Consider the following 21,312-nt stretch of genomic DNA (forward strand, 5'->3'; position numbering starts at 1 on the left):
TCAAGGTGTGGCCTGACATAGCCTTATACAAGGGGATAATCACCTCCTTATCCCTGCTAGAAAAATTCCTGTATATCACTGACAAAACACTATGAGCTACTCTTGCAAACTGTCTGCACTGCTCAGAAAACTTCATAACAGCCTGCACAATTACCCCCAGGTCCTTTTCACTCTCTACCACTGTCAGCATAGTACCACACAGTTGATACGTTACTCTGGGGCTACTGCTTCCCATATGCAGTACTTTACATTTGTCAATGTTAAACTTCAGTTGCCACCTCTCAGCCCATTTGCTCAACTTTTCTAGATCCTGTTGCAGCAGCACACCATCATTTGTGTCATTAACAACCCTGCCGACCTTCATATCGTCTGCAAACTTGGACATTAAGCCTGATATACCATCATCAATATCATTAATGAATACAGAAAACAACAATGGACCCAAAACTGAACCCTGGGGGACTCCACTAATAACATTAATCCACGAAGAGCAGTGTCCATTGATTATCACTCTGTCTTCTCCCACTCAACCATCCCCTTATCCATAGCAGCAATTTGCCTCCAATGCCACACTGCTACAATTTGTGCAGCAGTCTTCCATGTGCAACAGTATCAAAGGCCTTTCTAAGATCCAAATATATGATATCAAATTTATTCTTTGCATCCAGTTCCTTTTTGACTACATCATAGTATCCAATCAAATTGGTCATACAAGACTTCCCCTTAACAAACCCATGCTCTGTCTGAGCTATAACTGAAGTCTTGTCTAGATGATCCTGCAATACTTCTTTAACCAGTGCCTCCATTAATTTCCTTGGAACAGAAGTTAAACTAACAGGTCTGTAATTAGCTGTGTCTTTGATCCTCCTTTGATCCTCCTTTGTGGATTGTGGTCACATTTGCACATTTCCAGTCCATGGGTACCTCCCCTGATTCCAAGGAAGCTCTCATAATTATGGCTAAGGGTTTGCTTACTTCTTTTGCTGCCTTCTTTAATATAACTGGATAGATTTCATCTACCCCAGGTGCCTTTCTTATATTTATCTTCAACAATTTCTCTCCACTTTACTCTCAGTTATTACAAGATTATCTTGCTTGCTGCCAGAATTTAATACACCTCTGGCATTCCCCTCCCTGAATAACTCCTCATGTGTGAATGTAGATGCAAAATATTCATTTAGTTTGTTAGCTACCTGAGCAGGATCATAAACATTTGAACCATCGATATCAAGTGGACCAATCTGATCCATCCCCTTCCTTCTAGAGTTTACATAAGTAAAGAACTCTTTGCTGTTTTCTTTGCATCCTTTGCCAAAGATTTCTGATAATCTGCCTTTGCCTACCTAACCTCCTTTTTTACTTGGTTACAGACCAGCTTATATCTATCATAGGCTTCTGTGTCACCTGTTAATTTATATGTATCCCATGCATTTTTTTTTTTTTCTATGCCACATGTCTAATTAATCCATTTAGCCTAAATCTCGAACAGTATTTCTTCGATGGTATGAAAAGCCTATTAGCTTTGAAGATTATTTCTTTGAGTGCTTCCCATTTTGAATTTGCTGTTGGTAACATCATCAGTTGGTCCTACCGTATAGGATTTAAATACTGTCTCAGACCATCGTAGTCACCTTTACGAAATCAAAAACCCTTCCCTTTACCCCTGATGGTAGCTACCTCTTTGAGTAAATCCCACTTCAGCACACTGTAATCACTGCCACCTAGTGGTTCCTTTTTATCTGCAGATTCTTAATGTATGAAGAATAACTACTGATAATCAGATCAAGAGTATTACTCCCTCTAGTTGCCTCCCGAACATGCTGATGTAGAAAACAATCATCCAATAAATCCACAAAAGCTTTGCTAGTGTGTGAGTGACCAACTCACAAATTCCAGTGAATCTCTGGGAAATTAAAATCTCCCATTATAAAATATATGCTTTCTGCTTTGTTGATCCTGCATGTAGCTGCCCGTGCATGTAGCAGTTTCTACATGCACGGGCAGCTTTGTTTCTATGTATCAAGCATGCCTCCTCATTTTTGTCCTTTTTATATTGTAATTGTGTTTTATTCCCTAAAAACGAGTAAAATACTTGAGAAAAGTGCGAACAGGAAGCATGCTGGTGAAGATACTACAGATTCAGAGAAAAAAAGAAAAGCATTATCCATAGACTGTCAAAAAATTCTTACTAGGGAAAACTTGTAGTGGCTTCATACAAGGGTTTATGGCCAAAATTACACCGACCTTCGGCCCACCGGGGTTTCCCAAGTAAGGCCAGTCCGCCTCTGTCGATAGAGGTGAGAAATGAAATTATGACATGCTTTGAGCAAAGTGAAAGAACATGTGATATTGTGCGTATCGCTAAATAAAAAATTTCGATGTAAAGAAGTTTATTTAAACAGAGGTCCTACTTGTTTATGTCAAAAGTTTTGTTGGCGCCCTCTTGAACTGCTGCCCGTAAGCAACTCTTACTTCACCTACCCACTTGCAGTGACTCTCCAGCCAACTGTAATCAGTAGACCAACGTACACACAAGTAGCAACTAAATTTAAGTCAGTTGAATGTCAAAAAGAATTCTCAGTTCCTCCAAATGAATCTTTCTTTCCACAGGTCAAACATTTACTCCAAGAAAACAACAAGATAAACAGGAGAAAACAGTAAACAAACCAATGTCAATCCTCTCTGTTTCCTCTAACTGTGAAATAGTGTAATAGTAATGAAGGACCATGTAATTATGAACCTCCCTCCGAATTTATGGAATTAGAGAATACAGAAAAGCTAGATGAAGTGTTGGAAATCCATGCCAAAGAAGATATGGATACTGGAAAACCAGTCTTAACCCAAAAGAGATAGATTAAGGACAGAATAGCAAAAGACTACCACCCAACAAAAACTGCTGGAGGGGCTGAGGAAATACAAATAATGGATAAAATTATTCAGTGGAACTGTTGAGGACTATGTACTAATTTTGATGATGTCCAATATCTGATCACACAGTACACACCAATCTGCCTCTGTCTCCAGGAAACGTACCTTAAACAACAAGATACCATCAATATCAGGAACTATTCAATGTACAGGAGAGACTGAATAACTGAAGGTATAACCCATGGAGGAGTGGCTATATTAGTAAATGACAGAATAACAACACAAGTACATATAAATAGCCAATTAGAGGCGGTAGCAATTTGTACAATAGCAGGATCCCTATTAACCATATGTTCAGTATACATACCACCAGCAGAAAATGTCTTATGAAGACTTGGATGCATTGCTACAACAACTACCTCCCTCTCTGTTTGATGGTTGATATGAATGGACATAACCCTTTGTGGGAATGCTCAGACTACAACAGAAGAGGACACATCATTGAACAACTATTAGATAAACCTCTTACAACTTAACAGGATAACCACACTTACTTCCACTTTCAAACTTGGACCACTACAGCAATAGACCTTACCATATGTACTGCTATGCTCTACACAGCATTAAATTGGGAGGTATTTGTAGATCCTCTTGGTATTGATCATTAGCCAGTAATTTCCACACTGGTGAGTGAGTATCCGTGTCCTACCAACAGGACTGCCCGCTGGAAGATAGATTAAGCTAACTGGGAAGCATTTTGGAGGAAAGAAGTTTTTAACACCAATATTATTCACTACAAAACATTAGTGAATTTCTGTGACACATGCTAGTGTAGCACGTGTCACAGAAACCATACAAAACGCAAGCAAACTCACAATACCGAAGACTTCGTCACGTTTCCACAACCGCCCAAAGACATGTTGGAATGCTGATTGTACTGAAACAAGAAAACAACATAATAGGGCATGGAATCGATTTTGCATATACCCCATCACAGACAATTGATTTGGTACAAAAAGAATGTGAGCTATAGCAAAATTCACTACGAAATAGAGTCGAAGAGCAACAAGGATCCAATTCACTTGTACAATAAACAGGACAACAAATGCTTATATAGTCTGGAATAAAATAAGAAAAATGACAGGTAAATGTAGAAATAGGCCATCACCAATACTAGTCTGCAGTGGAACCAGTTTGACTGACCCTACCATTATTGCAAATACATTAGGTGAGACCTTTACAAAAGTGTCAACGAAAGCTTCATATCATCCAGAATTTCTGATTCAACAAAAAAAATCAGAAAAGCACAAGATTAATTTTAAATCAAAAGGTAAAGAGCCCTACAATCAACCATTCACAATAAATGAACTGCACGAAGTTTTTTCCACAGCCAGGCCAAGTGCAGTAGGTCCAGACAACATACATTATGACATGATCAGACATCTTAATAAAACCGAATTAGAAAATCTACTGAAACTATATAGCAGAATATTCAATGAAAATGTAATGTTCCAAAATGTAAAATTCCAAACGCATGGCACCATGCAATAGTACTAGCTTTTCCTGAACCTGACAAGGCCTTAACAAACCCATGCAACTATCGACCAGTAGCTCTCACTAGTTGTTTAGGAAAACTACTAGAAAAAATGATAAGAGATTGATATGGTATTTAGAAGAAAAAGACTTCTACACAAACACACAGTGTTGGTTCAGACATCAGAGGTCTACACTAGACCACCTAGTTAGGCTAGAAGCCAACATCAGAAATGCATTTATCAGATCACAACATATGGTTACAGAATTTTTTGAAAAATTTTACAGTACCACTTGGAGATACGGGATCCTAAGAGATATGCACCTTGCTGGACTCAGAGGCAGTCTTCCTATGTTTATCCAGAATTTCCTTATGAACATAACCTTCCGAGTCAAAATATAAACTTCTTTCCCCAAAATCTACCAACAAGAAGGTGGTCCCACAGGGCTCAGTCTTCGGTGCCAGTTTGTTTGCCATAAAGATTAATTTGATCACAAATCGGCTCCCTCCTTCAGTTTCACTTGCACTTTATGTAGATGATTTTAGTATCTCTAGTCAGTCGCATAACATGAGAACTATCTAGTGGCAGTTGCAATACTCAATAAACAATATAAGTAAGTGGGCACTAGATAATGGATTCAGACTATCAAAGCAAAAAACAATACATGTACATTTTTGCTGCAAAAGAAATCTCCATCCTGACCCTGAATTAAAACTAGAAGGCCAGAATATACCAATGCAGCCGAAAGCAAAATTTCTCATGCTAATCTTAGATAAGAAACTCAGGTTCGTGGAGCACATCTGGGTGCTAGGTAAAACCTGTACAAAACACCTGAACATACTTAAAATCCTTTCATCGACAGCTTGGGGAGCAGACAGATATTTCTTATTAAATCTATACTAAGCACTAATTAGATCAAAGCAGGACTATGGATCCCCAGTGTACTATTCAGCACAGAAAACAGCTCTGAAATGACTGGACCCGCTTCATCATAATGCACTGCGTATAGCTATTGATGCCTATCATACCTCTCCAATATTATTATTATTACCAGCCACATAGTGCAAGGAAGTCTGAGGCTTATGCTGCATCAGCTAGAGAGAGAGAGAGTGAGAGTCAGAAGTAGAAGTAGAAGGGAATCACCAAGAAAGAGAAGCATTCTCATATCCCAATATGTGACTTCTCCTTTCAGAAATGGAATAAAAAAGCGATACCTGCAGCAATCTTCCAACAGCTACATGCAGTGCCAGACTTCAATTTCCTCACTATATTCCAATATACACGGATGGCTCGAAAACAAACACTTCAATGAGAGAAATAGCTGTATTTCCAGATATTACTTTAACACAACAACTACCGAAAGAGGGCGGTGTATACACGGCAGAATGTACATGGTAAGCGTTACACAAGAAGTGTAATATATATGGATTCCGTGAGCTCCTTACAAGCCATGCAAAACATACCGTATTTCCCCATGTATAAGACGCACCTTTTTTCGAAAAATTTGGGGTCAAAAAAGTGGGTGCGTCTTATACAGTGGTTGTAGATTTTTCTACTTGCATTTCCCGCTTTTTCGCACTTGTTGTCTTTGCGCTCATTGTTTCGCACTTGTTACCGGTATATTAGGTTACGTTTTGCCACGTTCTGCCCAGAAATGGCTCAGAAAAGATTTTCGTACAGTGCTGAATTCAAGTTATGAGGAGTTGTATGGATTTTATGATGAATAAAACTTGAGTTCAATAACTTTATGTAATAAATTTTTTTTTTTTTTTCAAATTTCGGGCCCCAAAATTATGGTGCGTCTTATACATGGGGAAATACGGTAGGTACACCCAATCCTTTGTCACATACAACAAATACTAACTGACTGCACCAGAAGTGAACAGGATATACTTTTCTTCTGGATCCCAGGACATACAGGGATTGCTGGAAATGAAGCAGCAGACAAGTCAGCAAAAGAAGCCATACTGCAGATTGCAGAAGATATATCAGTGCCATTTATTCTGATTACAAGCCTGCAATATGGCATACTTGCCAGTTGCAATGGCAAGAAACTTGGAATCAGCAAACTGCAAACAAATTGTACCAAATAAAGCCAAATATTGAAAACTGAGTTTCGAGCACACGAAGGTCGAGAAAAGAAGAAACAGTACTGGCCATACTAATAATCAGGCATACCCATTTTATGCCCTCTTTTCTTTTTGCGAGCAGAAGAATCACCACAATGCCAGACTTGTGGCACTATCCAGTCAGTCCAACACATATTAATAGACTGTCCTACATATGCAAATGAATGCAAACAAGCTTTCAAAGATATTTATAGGACACATCACACCATTATCCTAACAGACCTCTTGAATGATAGAGATGACTTCACAGATATTTTCATCTTCCTTAAAGCTATTAATTTATACCACCTCTAAGGAAGTAAATATAAGCAACAGATTAACCCAGTGAAGTATGAATCAGGTTAAAAGGAACAATTTAAATCCAAAGTAAACACCTCTGAAACATATCATACCATATAAACTGGTGCATTATAGCCCACGTCACTAAACCCTAATACAAACCAAACCCTTTTGTAATAGGAGGCACCATTCAGAAGTAACAGTCTGTGACATGATTTGTAGGCTCCCTTCACATCATGGGCACCTCGAGGCTACAACAGTGGAATCTTCTAGATCATTCTGTGAAAGTGACAACATTTCGTACTCGAAATAAAGAATATGATAAATTCTATCAAACAGAAGGTTAACTCACTGTTTGTAAGGATGTTGATAGGCCTTTTTTATGGCTCGAGTTAAGGGACGCTTTCTTGAAGCTAACATGACTTCTCCACATATGTAACAGAAGTTATCCAGACTATTCACACAATTATGGGGCATATTGATCTTACACAACACAAATACTGCACAAAAATTAGGAATCTCACAGAAAACAACTGGTAACTGAGGATTCAAGGATTACTGCAACAGAGTTGAAGACACATTTGAGGCTGGAACAACTTACCACGTGATACAGAGCGAGGCGACAGTTGCCGAGAGCCATTTCTGATAATGTACAGTAACTCGCTAATATGAGATCCCCAACTGAAATTCAAAAACAAGAGTCAATCGACAAATTTTAATGTGATTTTCATGTTCACTATAGCATGAAATTAGTCAAGATTGGGTACTTTCGTTTTCATAACATTTTACGTGTTGATCAGTGATTTGGGGGAATGGACCTGTTTTGTTTATTATTTTAAATACCACATCATTTCCGTATTTATTGAAATTTCTTGTATATTTCGTCCCTATTTTGTGTATATGTAGCGTATTTTCATTGCTTTTTTTTTTACCTTTTTTCTGTTCTGCTTTTTTATACTTTTGTGCAAAGTATCATTCCTGTAATTTTTCATGTATTTGCATTGGTTTTGTTACTGTGCTTAGTAGAAATCCATTGTTAGTAAATGTTTTAAAAAGATGTTTAAGTTCATCATCTAATCTTTTTAGATCACAGACTTATTATTCTGCACATTAACATTTTGATGGTGCTCTTTTTAATATTTAAAAGGTGGTTTGAATTAAAAATTAATTACGAATTAAGCACCACCAAGAAAATCACTCTTTTGATATCATTTTCCTTTTCTTTCCTGTTTGATCATTGGGATCATTGAGAGGAGCAGCACATGTGACCAAGGGACTGACAGAATTCTGGAGCATTATGTTATTAATAAAGATAATATTTGTAGCATAATTGTTAGTTATCTCTTAAGTCACTGGTTTTCTTTAGAATACTATCCTTCTTGAGAATTCTTTGCACTCATAGAAAACAAATATAACACCACAATCCACGAAAGGAATTATTACCACAAATTATACACATTTCACTTCATTCTCCAGTAATAGATGCACTCAAGAATGTTGATGTAGAGAATCCCAGATATTGTTTACATCAACAGTTGTTCTCCCAGTTATGCGATTGTAAGTAAGCATTTACATAATTGACTGTATCACACAATGTGTGTACATCGTGGGAAACAGAAATCATTATTATAGTGAAACATTCTACATTTAGACATTTGCACAGAGAACAGGACAAAATAGTAACAAACTGTTGTAATTAGTTCAGACATCTTTGTCTTTTTTCATTATTTCCAAATAGTTAACTGCTTAGTTGTTTCCTGCTTAGCAAGTTATGATTAATGTGCTCTTTGGCCCAGTTGTACCCATTGTAATGAAAATTTCTCTTAATAAAATTTTTCACTGTAGCCTAGCATATGTGAACACAGATTTCCATGCTGCACATTCAAAACAATAATGTTGCATAGAAATATATGGTCCATTATTAATTGAGCATTGGTATAACTGCCATAAAACAATGAAGTTAGTTTCAAGTTTCACTTTCTTGTGGGGTCATTGCATTGAACTATAAAAAGAAGAAAAAATACTTCTGTATTTTTTTTAATTTAAAAAAATGCACAGTTCTTGACAAAAATGTATAAACTATTTTGTAATGAAAATATTATCTGTATTTTTAAAGTTTGATACTTTATTTCTAGGAAAACTTAGTACTTGGAGAGCAGGAGGGTTTTTTGGCTGAGGTTGGTGTGGCATGGTTAAATGCTAGATGTCTGAGTTTTGCATTGGATAGAATTGATGATGGTATTCACTGCCACTGGAGTCAGAAAGATATAATCTACATAATGGCATATTGTTTTTATTTACCTGTTTTTTTCACTGGGCCAATTCTAACATATACACTGTTTCTTAATCAGGTAAATTTTTGCATAAATTAAGTTTTATTATTTATTTATTTTATATTTATTATTAAGCTTTGCTATTCGAAATTGTGTCATTTTATATTTTTAAAAAGTAACACAGCATCATCAATATAGCAGAAAAATTTTTTTAATGAAGGGAACTTGTACTGTTTTAATTAATACTGCTTATATATATTTTTTTCTTACTTTCATCCTTCTTGCTATGGGTATTGGTAGTGGCTGGCCATAAAATTCATATTTGAAATGCTAAATGGACAATTCCTTTCAGTTCTTTTCATGCTGTATTTTAATAATCTTCTCCAATTTACTGGGAATCTTATCTATTATACAGGGTGATTCAAAAAGGACTTTACAACTTCGTAAGTGTATAGAAATTTATTCAGGAGACATAATTTATTGAACTGTCATATTGTAGCAAAAAATATCAAGTTTTACCTAGAACAGTCATTTTGGTTCGATGTCACATGGCAGACATCCCATCTGAACTCAGTTTCCTCCCAAACACAATGTAACATACCTGGCATAACTTCTTTAACAGCGGTGGTGATTTTAGTTTTGAGCTCGGCAAGATTGATAGGTAAGGATGGAACAAACACTCGATCTTTAATGAAACCCCATAGAAAAAAGTCAAGAGGTGTCAAATCTGGGGAACGAGGTAGCCATGCTAACGGCCCTTCTCGACCAATCCACCGACCTGGGAAACGGTTATTGAGAAATTCCCTTACCTCTGTCAGGTAGTGAGGAGGTGCTCCATCTTGCTGAAAGTGAAAGCGTCCTTCGTGGTCATCTTCATTGAACGAACTGTGGATCGTTCAATGTAAATAAATCTTTTTGTGGAACATTACGAAGTCCAAATTCAATTATGCATTGTTTTAAGAATGGATTAAGTGAATAACATAAAAGAAACGCGACTTCCTAAATTGAATACACATGACAGTTCAACTTTACGAGAACTTCGGGGAAATAAGGACATTATTATATAGAGGGCAGATGAAGGAGATACAGTGGTAATACTAGATAAACCTGATTATATTAATAAGTTAGATTCAGTTGTTTCAGATACCTCCACTTATCTTGAAGTAGACCTGGCACTGTTTACCAATTTGGTCAATCAATACAATAAAATGTTAACCACATATCGAAAAAAACGACTACATTACTATGGCCAAGTTAAAGGAATTGACGGCTAGAACATACGATATTCCTGCACTTTTTGGTCAGGTAAAATTACACGTGGATTTCCTATTCGACCAATTGTTTCCTACATGAACTCGGCATTTTCATGCTTAGCCACACATGTATATAGCATTATAAAACCCTTTAGACAGGTAATACAATTTGGGATTAAGAACTACGATACATTATTTAATAAATTTAACGACTGTAGACTTGGCGACAATGACAATTTATTCACACTAGATGTTACCTCATTATATACGAATGTAAATGTTGAATACACATTAGATATTATTTGTGATAGGTTAAATAAAAACTCGGTACCTATTAATTATACGAAGCTACCTATTAAGGAAATTTTTCACTTGATTCAACTGTTAGTTGAGGCCAACTATATCACCTTTCGAGACAAGGTGTACAAATAAATTTTTGGATTGCCAATGGGTTTGAGCCTGAGCGGCTTAATGTCAGAGATCTATCTCTCAACAATTGAGCATATACGTTTGACACCTTTTCGACACCGTATCACATAACTATGAGAGGTATTTAGACGATGTTACTTGTCTAAATACTCGAATAAAATCCAATTTAGCATCTATCGAAAACCTACAAACACCCAAATGCTTCTACATTATAATAGCTATCACCCATTCACATACAAAAGATCGATTATCTTTAATCAATTTCTAAATTCCTATAAATATTCAACGACGGAATCTGCTTTGGGCTCAGAAATACAAATATTAACTAGCAGGTTCTTAAATAGGGGTTATCCCCTTGCCACAATAAACCGAATTAGGGTACAGGCTAAGGTTAGGATACAAAATACTACACCAACCAACAATAATAATATCAAAAAATACTTTATTTCTGTCCCATATATTGAACAGTGGCACAAACAGCTTAATAGATTCTTTAAAGATACCCAATTTAAAATTGTGGCCAGGCCAATACAGAAATTACACACTATACTGAACAATTGCTCGGTTCTTTCCACGTTCGCAACACAAATTAATGATCTGGTATACAACATTTCTTGCGGTGAATGCGACTCGTCTTACCAAGGTTCGACGCGGTTTTCTCTTAATATTCGTGTAAATCAACACGAAGCCTCAGTTCGTGCTTCTCGTTCAGCAGCGTCAGAATTAGCCTTTCATGCCATTAACGAAAAACATACTTTTTTATTTAACGAGGCCGAAATACTTAATGTTCAACGTAATTATACGTGACTATTAATTGCAGAAACTGTAGAAATTAAATCACACAAGAATTTTGTTAATGTTCAACAGCCATATTTGATCTCCAATGTGTGGACCTTTACGCGCATGCGCGAAGACAAATAATCACTATTTAAGTTTCAGGTTCAACCCTATTCAGTCATTTTCATTCCTGTGGTCACGACATACGGTCAAAGCATTGTCAGCTTCAGAAGGAAAATCGTTTTGAATATTTTCGTTAGATTCTTTTTAATTTTTAATTGCGTTAAATTGATTTTTAATTGTGTTAAATTGATTTAAATTGTGTTAAGTAAATTGGTTTTTAATTATTTTTTACTCTGATGTAAGTTTTCGATTTTTTTCGTTTTAATTTCTGGAGAGTATCATACGGAAGTGTTCTACATACTATATTGAGGTAAACTCCTCTTATTATTTTGCAAATATTGATATCGACATAGAACATATTGAATATTACAGCTCTGATTCATACGATCAAAATTGTGTTTTTATTTTTTACTGCTACATGATGATTAAAGCTTAATGATTTCTCTAAGCACTGCTTTAGTCTCCCATGTAGAATCTGGGACCTCCACTTAGTCAGGTTAATTATTGACTTTTTTGAAGCTCTCTCCACTCTCTATCACACAAATGTTCAGTTTTTGTCACTTGCATTTTTCGAGCTATTTCAATGGCATTTGTAATTCCACTATTTTTGACAAACAAATCTAAACACGTCCATTTACAGATTAGTTACAAACTTCTTGAACTAACGTTTCTTCTTAGTTTCATTATTATTAAAATAAGAAGAAACTTAGTTATTAATTTTTGAAGGAGCGAGAGGTCTAGCTGCACTGCACCTGGACAACCCTAACTTAGGGGCCCACCTCAAATGTCAGAGGGGAGAATAAAACGACTTTTAACAACTGAAATCGGGGTAATTAATTTTGCAGAATGCTGGCTTTTTATGCAAAGATAGAAACTTTTATTTTCGGAGCCACTCAAAAATTTAAAAAGGTCTCTATAACAATATCAAATCATCATATCATTTATTTTAGGCTGCCTTATGAGAAATGGACCCTTTTAGGTAGGAGCTTCTTATACAGTGGGATTTTGGTAGTTATACCACTGATTGTCAACTGCATAATGTTGAAAAGAAAATGTGCCCTGAGAAGATAAAAGTCAAGGGGCTTCAAACCTGTGAACTTTTGATTATTGTTTACCAGTATGTATATTTTATTTAATGTGCTCAAATGTGTGATATACTTATTTAAATAAAATAAAAAAAAATAAATAATAAAAAAAAAAGCAAATACATACTGAATGTACTTGTTTTTTTTTTTTGGTTTTTTTTTGTATTCATTGACATAAAAAAATAAGTATTTTTTTAAATTATGTATGGCAGTACTTATGACTAAATATAGAATATATTTATTTATTTATAATTGATCTTGATATAAAAGTAGTTTTTTTTTTTTTTTTTGTTTTTTTTTGTTAAATGTGTTTCCAAACAAAATCAGACACACAATAGACACTCAGTAAATTATCTACTTAAGGTACTTCCCATGGTTATATTTCAAGAATTCATGGTTTATCGTCTTCCTACATATTGAATCATCTAACTTCAATCATACTAATTTTGATCCCACTGTGTTTTTAGGTTGTGCTGCTGTAACAGAAAGAAGAAAGACACCTGTATTAAATTATGAATTTGCTGAAATTGGAGCATCATTCAGTCATCAAGTTCCTCACCAAAGAAGGAAATGGGCCAAAGGCTATTCATGAAAGGATGATGGCTGTGTATGGCAACAGTGCACCTTCGGTGTACCAGGTGAAATTCTGGTCAAAACAATTCAAGTGTGATAGAGAGTCCATCAAAGATGATCTACATCCAAGAAGGCCTATGACAGCAACCATTCCAGAAATGTGTCAAGCTGTGAAAACCCTTGTGCTGAATGACAGAAATTTAAACGTGTCACAGATCTCTTGGGATATGACATATCTGAGAGATCAGTTATAACCATCCTCTACTAACATTTGGAAATGACCAAGGTCAATGCAAGGTGGCTCCCCAGATTTCTAACCCCTGTGCAGAAGCAATTCAGAGTATGGTGTTGTGAGAAAGATCCTGAAACTTTCATCTCCAGAATTGTTACAGGTGATGAAACATGGGTTCATCACTCGGATCCTGAGACCAAGCAAGAATCAATGCAATGGAAGCACAAGGGTTCTCCCCCAACCAAAAAATTTCGGATACAACTTTCAGCTGGTAAGATTATGTCCACCATCTTTTGGGATGCTGAGGGAATTTTGTACATTCACTGGGGATCATATGCACCCCTACTGTACAACTTAAGGGATGTCATAAAGGAAAAATGCCATGGAAAACTTTCCAGGGGTGTGCTGCTTCTACAGGACAATGCACCATTGCACAGGTCATATGCTGTTGCTGCTGCTGCTTTGAGAGATTGTGACTTTACAGAATTTACCCACCCACCTTACAGGCTAGATCTGGCCCCCAGTGACTATTTCCTGTTTCAGCACCCGAAGAAAAATTTACATGGATGTCGCTTTGTTGATGATAATAAATTGAAGTCTGCTCTTTCTTTGTTCTTTGATGGACAGTACAAAGAATTTTAATTGTCTAGTAGTTCCTCACTTCCAACAAAATGGAACAAGTGTATTGAAGTTCAGGGGAGTTACATTGAAAAATAAAACCAGATTTTTGCCTCTGTCTTATTTCCTTCACAGGTAAATAGATAACTTATTGTATGCCCCTTAACACTGAATAACAATCAAAAATTGTATTTGTATTGGGTAATGCTGATTTCAAGAGTGCAGCTCATTTTTACCTGGCATCCTCAGTTTACAAGATATTTCATATTTTGTTGTTCATATTAGTTAGACTGCAATTGAGAAGTTTGCAGACAGTATTTTTGTGGATCCTGCTGCGGTGGTCTGTGTTTACACTATTCTAAACCCACCTGCTCTCTTTATGTGAGACAAATACATAAAGCAAACCTCCCTGACGGACCAATAAGTTGAAGCTATAAGTACATGAGTTAACATTAGATGTTAGAAAACGTGCTATTTTTATAGTTTTTTGGTGTCAATTACAGTTGGATGTGCTTTTAAAATATTACATCATTACAATAATTCACTAGATAACTTTTGTTAGTTATGCAGGATAAAACGATTAAATCTCGCAGACAGTCAGTAACATCCCTATTAAAGAAAGGATATGAACTTTATTTCTGTTGCATGTTACATGATCAGGACAAGAAGTTGGTACCTCAATATGATACACAATTTGTGCTTTGCATCTCAAAAGCTAGCTAGCTAGCTAAAAATAAACAAAGTATCACTGCCATTCACTGTTCCCATTGTGTGGTGTGCTAACTAATCATGTTAATGACTGCTATTTTTGCATAACTCAAATTGAAGTTTGGAAAAGGAAATACAGAAAACTAATGGAAGACTACTGTACAAATTGGAGCAGAATGGTATTAAGGGAAGTTGCTAGAATGGATAAAAGGATGGTTGAGTGGGAGAAGACAGGGTGGTAATCAATGGGTGCTGCTCTTCGTGGACTAGTGTTATTAGTGGAGTCCCACAGGGTTCAGCGTTGGGTCCACTGTTGTTTTGTATATTTATCAATGATATAGATGAAGTTATATCAGGCTTAGTGTCGAAGTTTGCAGATGATACAAAGGTTGGCAGGGTTGTTAATGACAGTAATGGCAGTGTGTTAGTGCAACAGGATCTAGAAAATTTGGGCCAATGGGCTGAGAAGTGGCAACTGAAGTTTAACATTGGCAAATGCAAAGTACTGCATATGGGTAGAAGTAACCCCAGAGAAATGTACCAGCCTTGCGGTACTACACTTAAGGTGGTAGAAAATTAAAACTGGGAGTAATTGTGCAGTCAGACATGAAGTTTTTTGAGCAATGCAGACAGGCTGCCAGGGCAGGTCATGGGGTGTTGTCAATGATATACAGGAATTTTGCTAGCAGGGAAAAGGAGGTGATTGTCCCTCTGTATAAGGCAATGGTCAGGCCTTACCTTGAGTATTGCGTGCAGGTCTGGAGGCCTCATTTTAGAAAGGATGTAGAATTGCTTGAGCGTGTACAGAGAAGGGCAACGAGATTGGTGAGGGGAATGAAGGGATCCTGTTACCAGGAGAGGCTTAAGTTCTGCAAATTGCAGCAGCTAGAAAATAGGCACCTGCGTGGTGATCTGATTGAGGTGTATAAGGCCTTGAATGGTTGAGCACGCTGAATTCTGGTGGGATTCTTCCACTTGTTCAGATTATGAACCTAAGGGGGACATAAATTGAAATTGAGGAAGAACAGATGTAGACTAGATGTGCGGAAATTTGCCTTTAGCCAGCAGGTGGTTAATTGCTGGAACAAACTTCCATCTGTCGTTGTGGAAGTTGATAGGTTAAATAAATTTAAGGAGGAACTGGACAAACATTTAGAGGGGATTTTTTGTAATTTTTTTTTTTTGACTGATGTGCATAAGCTCATACACTTGCTTTCTTGCATCACATGCCACTACTACTTCTACTAATATCCCATCCCTATTAAATCAATTAGTTATAATGATGAACTTTCTGTTATAATGATGAACTTTCTGAAACTTTCAATTAGTTATAATGATGAACTTTCTGAAACAAGCCTCATTTTAAAAGTCAGTGAATTAAATGAGCTTGTGCATGATTTAATCTGTTTAAGGCATAGAAAGAGCTTCTTGGATCTAGGTTCTAGGAATGGAATTTACTGCAAAAAGATACAATTTTAATCATGTATGAAATACAATTTTTGTATTTCATACATGATAAAAAGAGCTTTATTTGGAGAATGGCTTTTGTGCAAGGATAAACATATATTGTTAACAAATGAAACTGAAAGAACTTTAACTATAAAAACTATTTTTCGATAGTTGATGAAGAGCTCATTTTTCTGAAAATACTAATATGTTTTATATTTCTATTTGATTTTTATTGGTTTTACTTTATTTTCAATGTTTGTTTTATAGCAGGCAGGTTGTTAGGACAGCTTATGGGGGTTTCCTTAGTGATGGGCATAATTGAAAGATCATAATCAAATAATCAATCAGTTATGGCATTTGCATAATAAAATGGAATGGTATAATCGGAAATGTGGATGATGCAAGAGAGAGATTAGTGTGTTATAAGGCAATGCCTAACTTAAGCTTTAGTTTTGAAAAACATGATAATATTTTTAGTAAAGTTCTTATTTCTTCAGTTTCATTGGTTGTGGCAAGATTCATTTAATAAAAAGAGCTTTCTTCATATTTTTGCCATGGAAAATTCACTTTGTTACTCTAATAATGGCATGGATGCCCTTGGGAGATTACATATTCACCCCGGGGCTCACATCTGGTGAATATGTGCTTGGCACACCCAGGGTCCTGAGCTGGATATCATCATTCTTCTCTTACTTGGTGATTCCTTTTCTACTTCTGACTTTTGCGCTCGCTCTCTCTCTCTCTCTCTCTCTCTCTCTCTCTCTCTCTCTCTCTCTCTCTCACTCAGGGTAACTCAGGAATTTTTTTTGGCAGGTGCAGCATAAGCCTCAGACTTCCTTGCACCATATGGCTAATAACAAATACTGGCAGATGAAATGCCAGTATTTGTTAATCATAATAATGATAAACAAGAAGAATGGGGGCTCTTCACTGAATTTTCACAATTAGGTCGATGTGCGAATCTACTATGGAAACATCCAGCTATCTGTACCAGTTGGTCATACTGCCCATATGAAAGAATCCCGTGAGAATATGGAGCTTCATAAGAAAGTGCAGTATGATGAATACAAGTGGTACTGCAGTCAAGGTGGTAGAATGAAAAAGACCTAGGAGTAATTGTACAGTCCAACCCAGAGTTCTCTGAGCAGTGCAGGCAGGTTGTTAGGACAGCTTATGGGGGTTTCCTTAGTGATGGGCATAATTGAAAGATCATAATCAAATAATCAATCAGTTATGGCATTTGCATAATAAAATGGAATGGTATAATCGGAAATGTGGATGATGCAAGAGAGAGATTAGTGTGTTATAAGGCAATGCCTAACTTAAGCTTTAGTTTTGATAACATGAGGCAAATGATTATGGTACTTATTTGATTATTTAAATAATTGGCAGTGGATCATTCAGTTAAGTCCATCATAGTACTCTTGAATTTTACTAGTAGGGACAAGGATTATCCTGTTGTATAAGGCATTGATTAAACCGCATCTTGAATACTGAATACGAGTCTGGACTCCTCATTTCAGAAAGGATGTGTATCTGTTGGAATGAGTGCAGAAAAGAGAATCAAGATTATAAGGGGAACAGAAGGGTACTCTTACCAAAGATTTCAGTTCTGTAATTTGCAATACCTGGAAACTAGGCACCTGTTGAGAAGACCTGACTGAGGTGTTTAAAGATTTAAATGGATTGGGTAAACTAAATGCTGATAACATCCTTACTCCTTCTTGAACAACACATGTAAGGGGACATAAATTTAAATGGAAAACAGATGGTTGCAGGATAGGCTATATCTGCACAGTTGAAATCCTCCATTACAGAAGAAACTTATCTGCGAAAAGATTTAAGCCTGCAAACACTTCCTCATTTGTTTCACAAATATACATGGTCTCAGTCTCAGTTCCAATCTTGATGTGTGTTTCCATTTACAGTCTTCCAAGCCCCACTTACTTTTTTGAAAGAATCCCATTTATTGGTTTATTCAGCCATCTCAGTTGTCCTAATTATTTTCTGTATGATTCCTTTTGCTTCAAAGGTGATACTTAATGCATATGTCCACTTTGGTATTCCCTGTCAGAGACTTAGTAATTTGGAATCTCCTCTTTTCAATTTTCTCTGGTTTAAAATCTCTTCACTAATCACTACAATAATCACTTGGAACTCTTTGACTTCCTTTCTAAAGTTCAACTTTCCTAAGATTGAGGTAATTTTCTTTGGTGATTTTAATGTTCACAGCCCCAGCTGGCTTCCATTTTCTAGTCATACAGATCCAGCTAGCTGAGATATTTGCAATGAATGCCCTTGCACAGATCATTCATTTACCTGCCAGAATCCCAGACAATCCTAACCATGTGACCAACACTCTTGATCTTTTTCTGATGAATAACACTTCCAAGTACATGGTCAAGGTGAGTCCTCCTCTAGGCACCTCAGATCACAACTTGGTGATGGTCTCTTCTCCAATAGAGCCTTTCTCTTGTGGCCATTGTCAACCTCGTGTTTGGAATTACAAGAATGCAAAATAGGATGATTTGTGAGATTTCCGTTGTTCTTTCTTTGGTTGGATTACTGATGTCAGTGTTTGCTCAGGTCATGTCAGTGAAATTATTCCTGTAGTGAGAAATTCTTTAGTCCACATTCCACCTTAAAATCGGCGCCTCCATAGCCAGGTGGGCAAGAGCAGCAATGCATAGCACACTCTTCTTGATTAGACTGGGGTTCGAGCCTGTGACCACCAAATACGGAGGATGCGGAAAGGTCATGGAATGACCACCACATATCTTCCGGAGCAATGTGGCCTTAGTTGCTAATGCTCCTAAAAACCAAACAACAAACAAACAAACCTTAAAATCACATTCTTTATCTAAACCTTAGTTTTCCAATGAATGTACTAAGGCTGTCCAAGGTACGAATGTTGCATGTTGCAATTGGCTTGCATCCAAATCTCCAGGTTTATTTTCTGCTTGTGCCAAAGTTAGACTGATTAATAACTGCGTAATGTAGTTATTAATCAGTCTAAATATATTTTGAACAGGCTAAGAGTAGAAAACTTGATTCTTATCCAAAAGGTAGTCGAGCACTCTGGTCTCTTGCCAAAGCTATTGGCCACATCTTTTGCCCATTGCTACTACCACCTCTGTTAAAATCAGTGGTGAGCTATAGTGGGCTCACGAGAGCCCATTGTTATTTTTTTTGAAAATTTGAGCCCATTGTTGAGACAATTTATTTTACAAATGAAATCCTGGATGCAATTATTGAGTATCCAGAGCCAAAACTACTTTGGGGCAAGTGGGGCCTGATTCCCAGCATTTTAATGGCACAATCAATCAGTTATGTATTTTAAAATTGCTTCATTTATGATGTAATTACAGTCAGACCTCTGTTTAACCAACTTCTTTACACTGAATTTTTTTTAAATTCCTCTTGGTAATTACATTTAAAATACAGTAGTTTCTGTTGAACGAAAATAATTTCCATGTAACAAACGGATTAGGAGAGACAACTTTGTATGCATTGTTCTCATCTCTGGCCTTTAGGTAATTAGAAAGTGTGAATTAAGGGTGAAAGGGATTACTGTTTCACATTGTTAGTGGTGTCTGTAAAATCTAGAAGCCATACTGAGAAGTCGCCTAGTCAATATGCTTTCCAGTGAGATGATTAAGAAGATTCCCAACATGGATAATAGCCTCTGGTCAAGCTGTGTTGTGGTCCCCATTTACCTCGACAAATGGGCGTATGTTTTTTGGAGAAGTGAGTGATCCAAGTTTTCCAATAAATTTCTCCTGTCTATGTTTAGATGGTCACAGTAGCTGATTATCCCTGTGATTCCGACATTTTGCACAATATTGCACAAAATGTTGGCTGATTTTGAAATTTCATCGAGGCTTTCACTGTGTAGAAAATGTTCTAAAATATAATGGCATAGGGGCAATAATAAAAAAACTGTATGCATTATATCACCAATCTCCAAAAAACCAGTGCAAATTAAAGATGATTGCTAAAGAACTTGATGTGGAAACTATAAAGATTGGTCGTGTGCTCAGGCTACGAAACAGCTTGTAGCTTTCGGATGGTAATTGCAGGTTAAGGGAATTATCCTGCATTGTGCAAACATTTTGCATCAGAATTTAAATATTCTCAGTTATTAAATCAACTTTTAAATCTGGAATTTCTTAACCATTTAGCACTAATTATCGACATCCTGCTGGAGCTCTCTTACCGTTCAGAAGCTTTACAGATTCACTATGGTAAAAGCAGATAGATTAATTATTCAAACTATCAATGCTATTGCTAATTTGAAAAATTCTGAAGGAAATTATGAGGCTCAAATTAGAGCATGTTGAAGTGGAAAGAATTTGAAGGAATCAAAATTGAAAGTAAGAACAGTAAAATTACCTCATGACAAGGTATTAAATGGATTGTTTAATCCTTACAGGATAACTTATTAATGCAAAGAGTGATTTTAAATTAAATAAAGAAAATAATGATACCATTGAAAGAAATTTTAAACATATGCTGCCGGAAATTGTGGAATATGAAAGAACTTTTGTCTTGGTGGCAAGGCGGTGAAAACCGAATAAGAAATTTTTCTGATAAAATATGAAATAAAAATTAATGATTTTAGAGATGTTGTCAAAAGTTTATTTTTAAAATCGAGTGAAATTCCCTTTTCAATTAAGAAAGCCAGAAATATCTTTGAAACCATTGCTATTATTATTATTATTAGCCATATGGTGCAAGGAAGTCTGAGGCTTATGCAGCACCAGCCAAAAAAGAAATTTCTGAATTACCCAGAGAGAGAGAGAGAGAGAGAGAGAGAGAGAGAGAGAGAGAATCACCACAAGAAAGAGAAGAATGATGATATCCAGCTTAGGACAGTGCTGAGGCTGAGCAAGCTTTCAGCATAATGAATAATATTGTGTGAATGAATGAATAATGTTGACAATCAAACACGTTGCAGATTGTGATGCCCATACATCTAAAT

General features: G+C 36.3%; 1 protein-coding gene across 1 annotated transcript in view; it reads left to right on the plus strand.

Annotated features, from left to right (window-relative positions):
* The window catches only part of rasp (protein-cysteine N-palmitoyltransferase Rasp), a 372,659-nt gene that overhangs the window by 172,810 nt on the left and 178,537 nt on the right, over positions 1-21,312 (plus strand). The window contains exon 6 of the mRNA XM_090380322.1: positions 8,947-9,162. Coding sequence (XP_090236448.1) covers positions 8,947-9,162 — 216 coding nt within the window. The remainder of the gene's footprint in view (positions 1-8,946; positions 9,163-21,312) is intronic.

The sequence above is a fragment of the Mastigoproctus giganteus genome, chromosome 8, assembly GCF_048544385.1.
Source record: "Mastigoproctus giganteus isolate SK-2022 chromosome 8, ASM4854438v1, whole genome shotgun sequence".
Lineage (NCBI taxonomy): Eukaryota > Metazoa > Arthropoda > Arachnida > Uropygi > Thelyphonidae > Mastigoproctus > Mastigoproctus giganteus.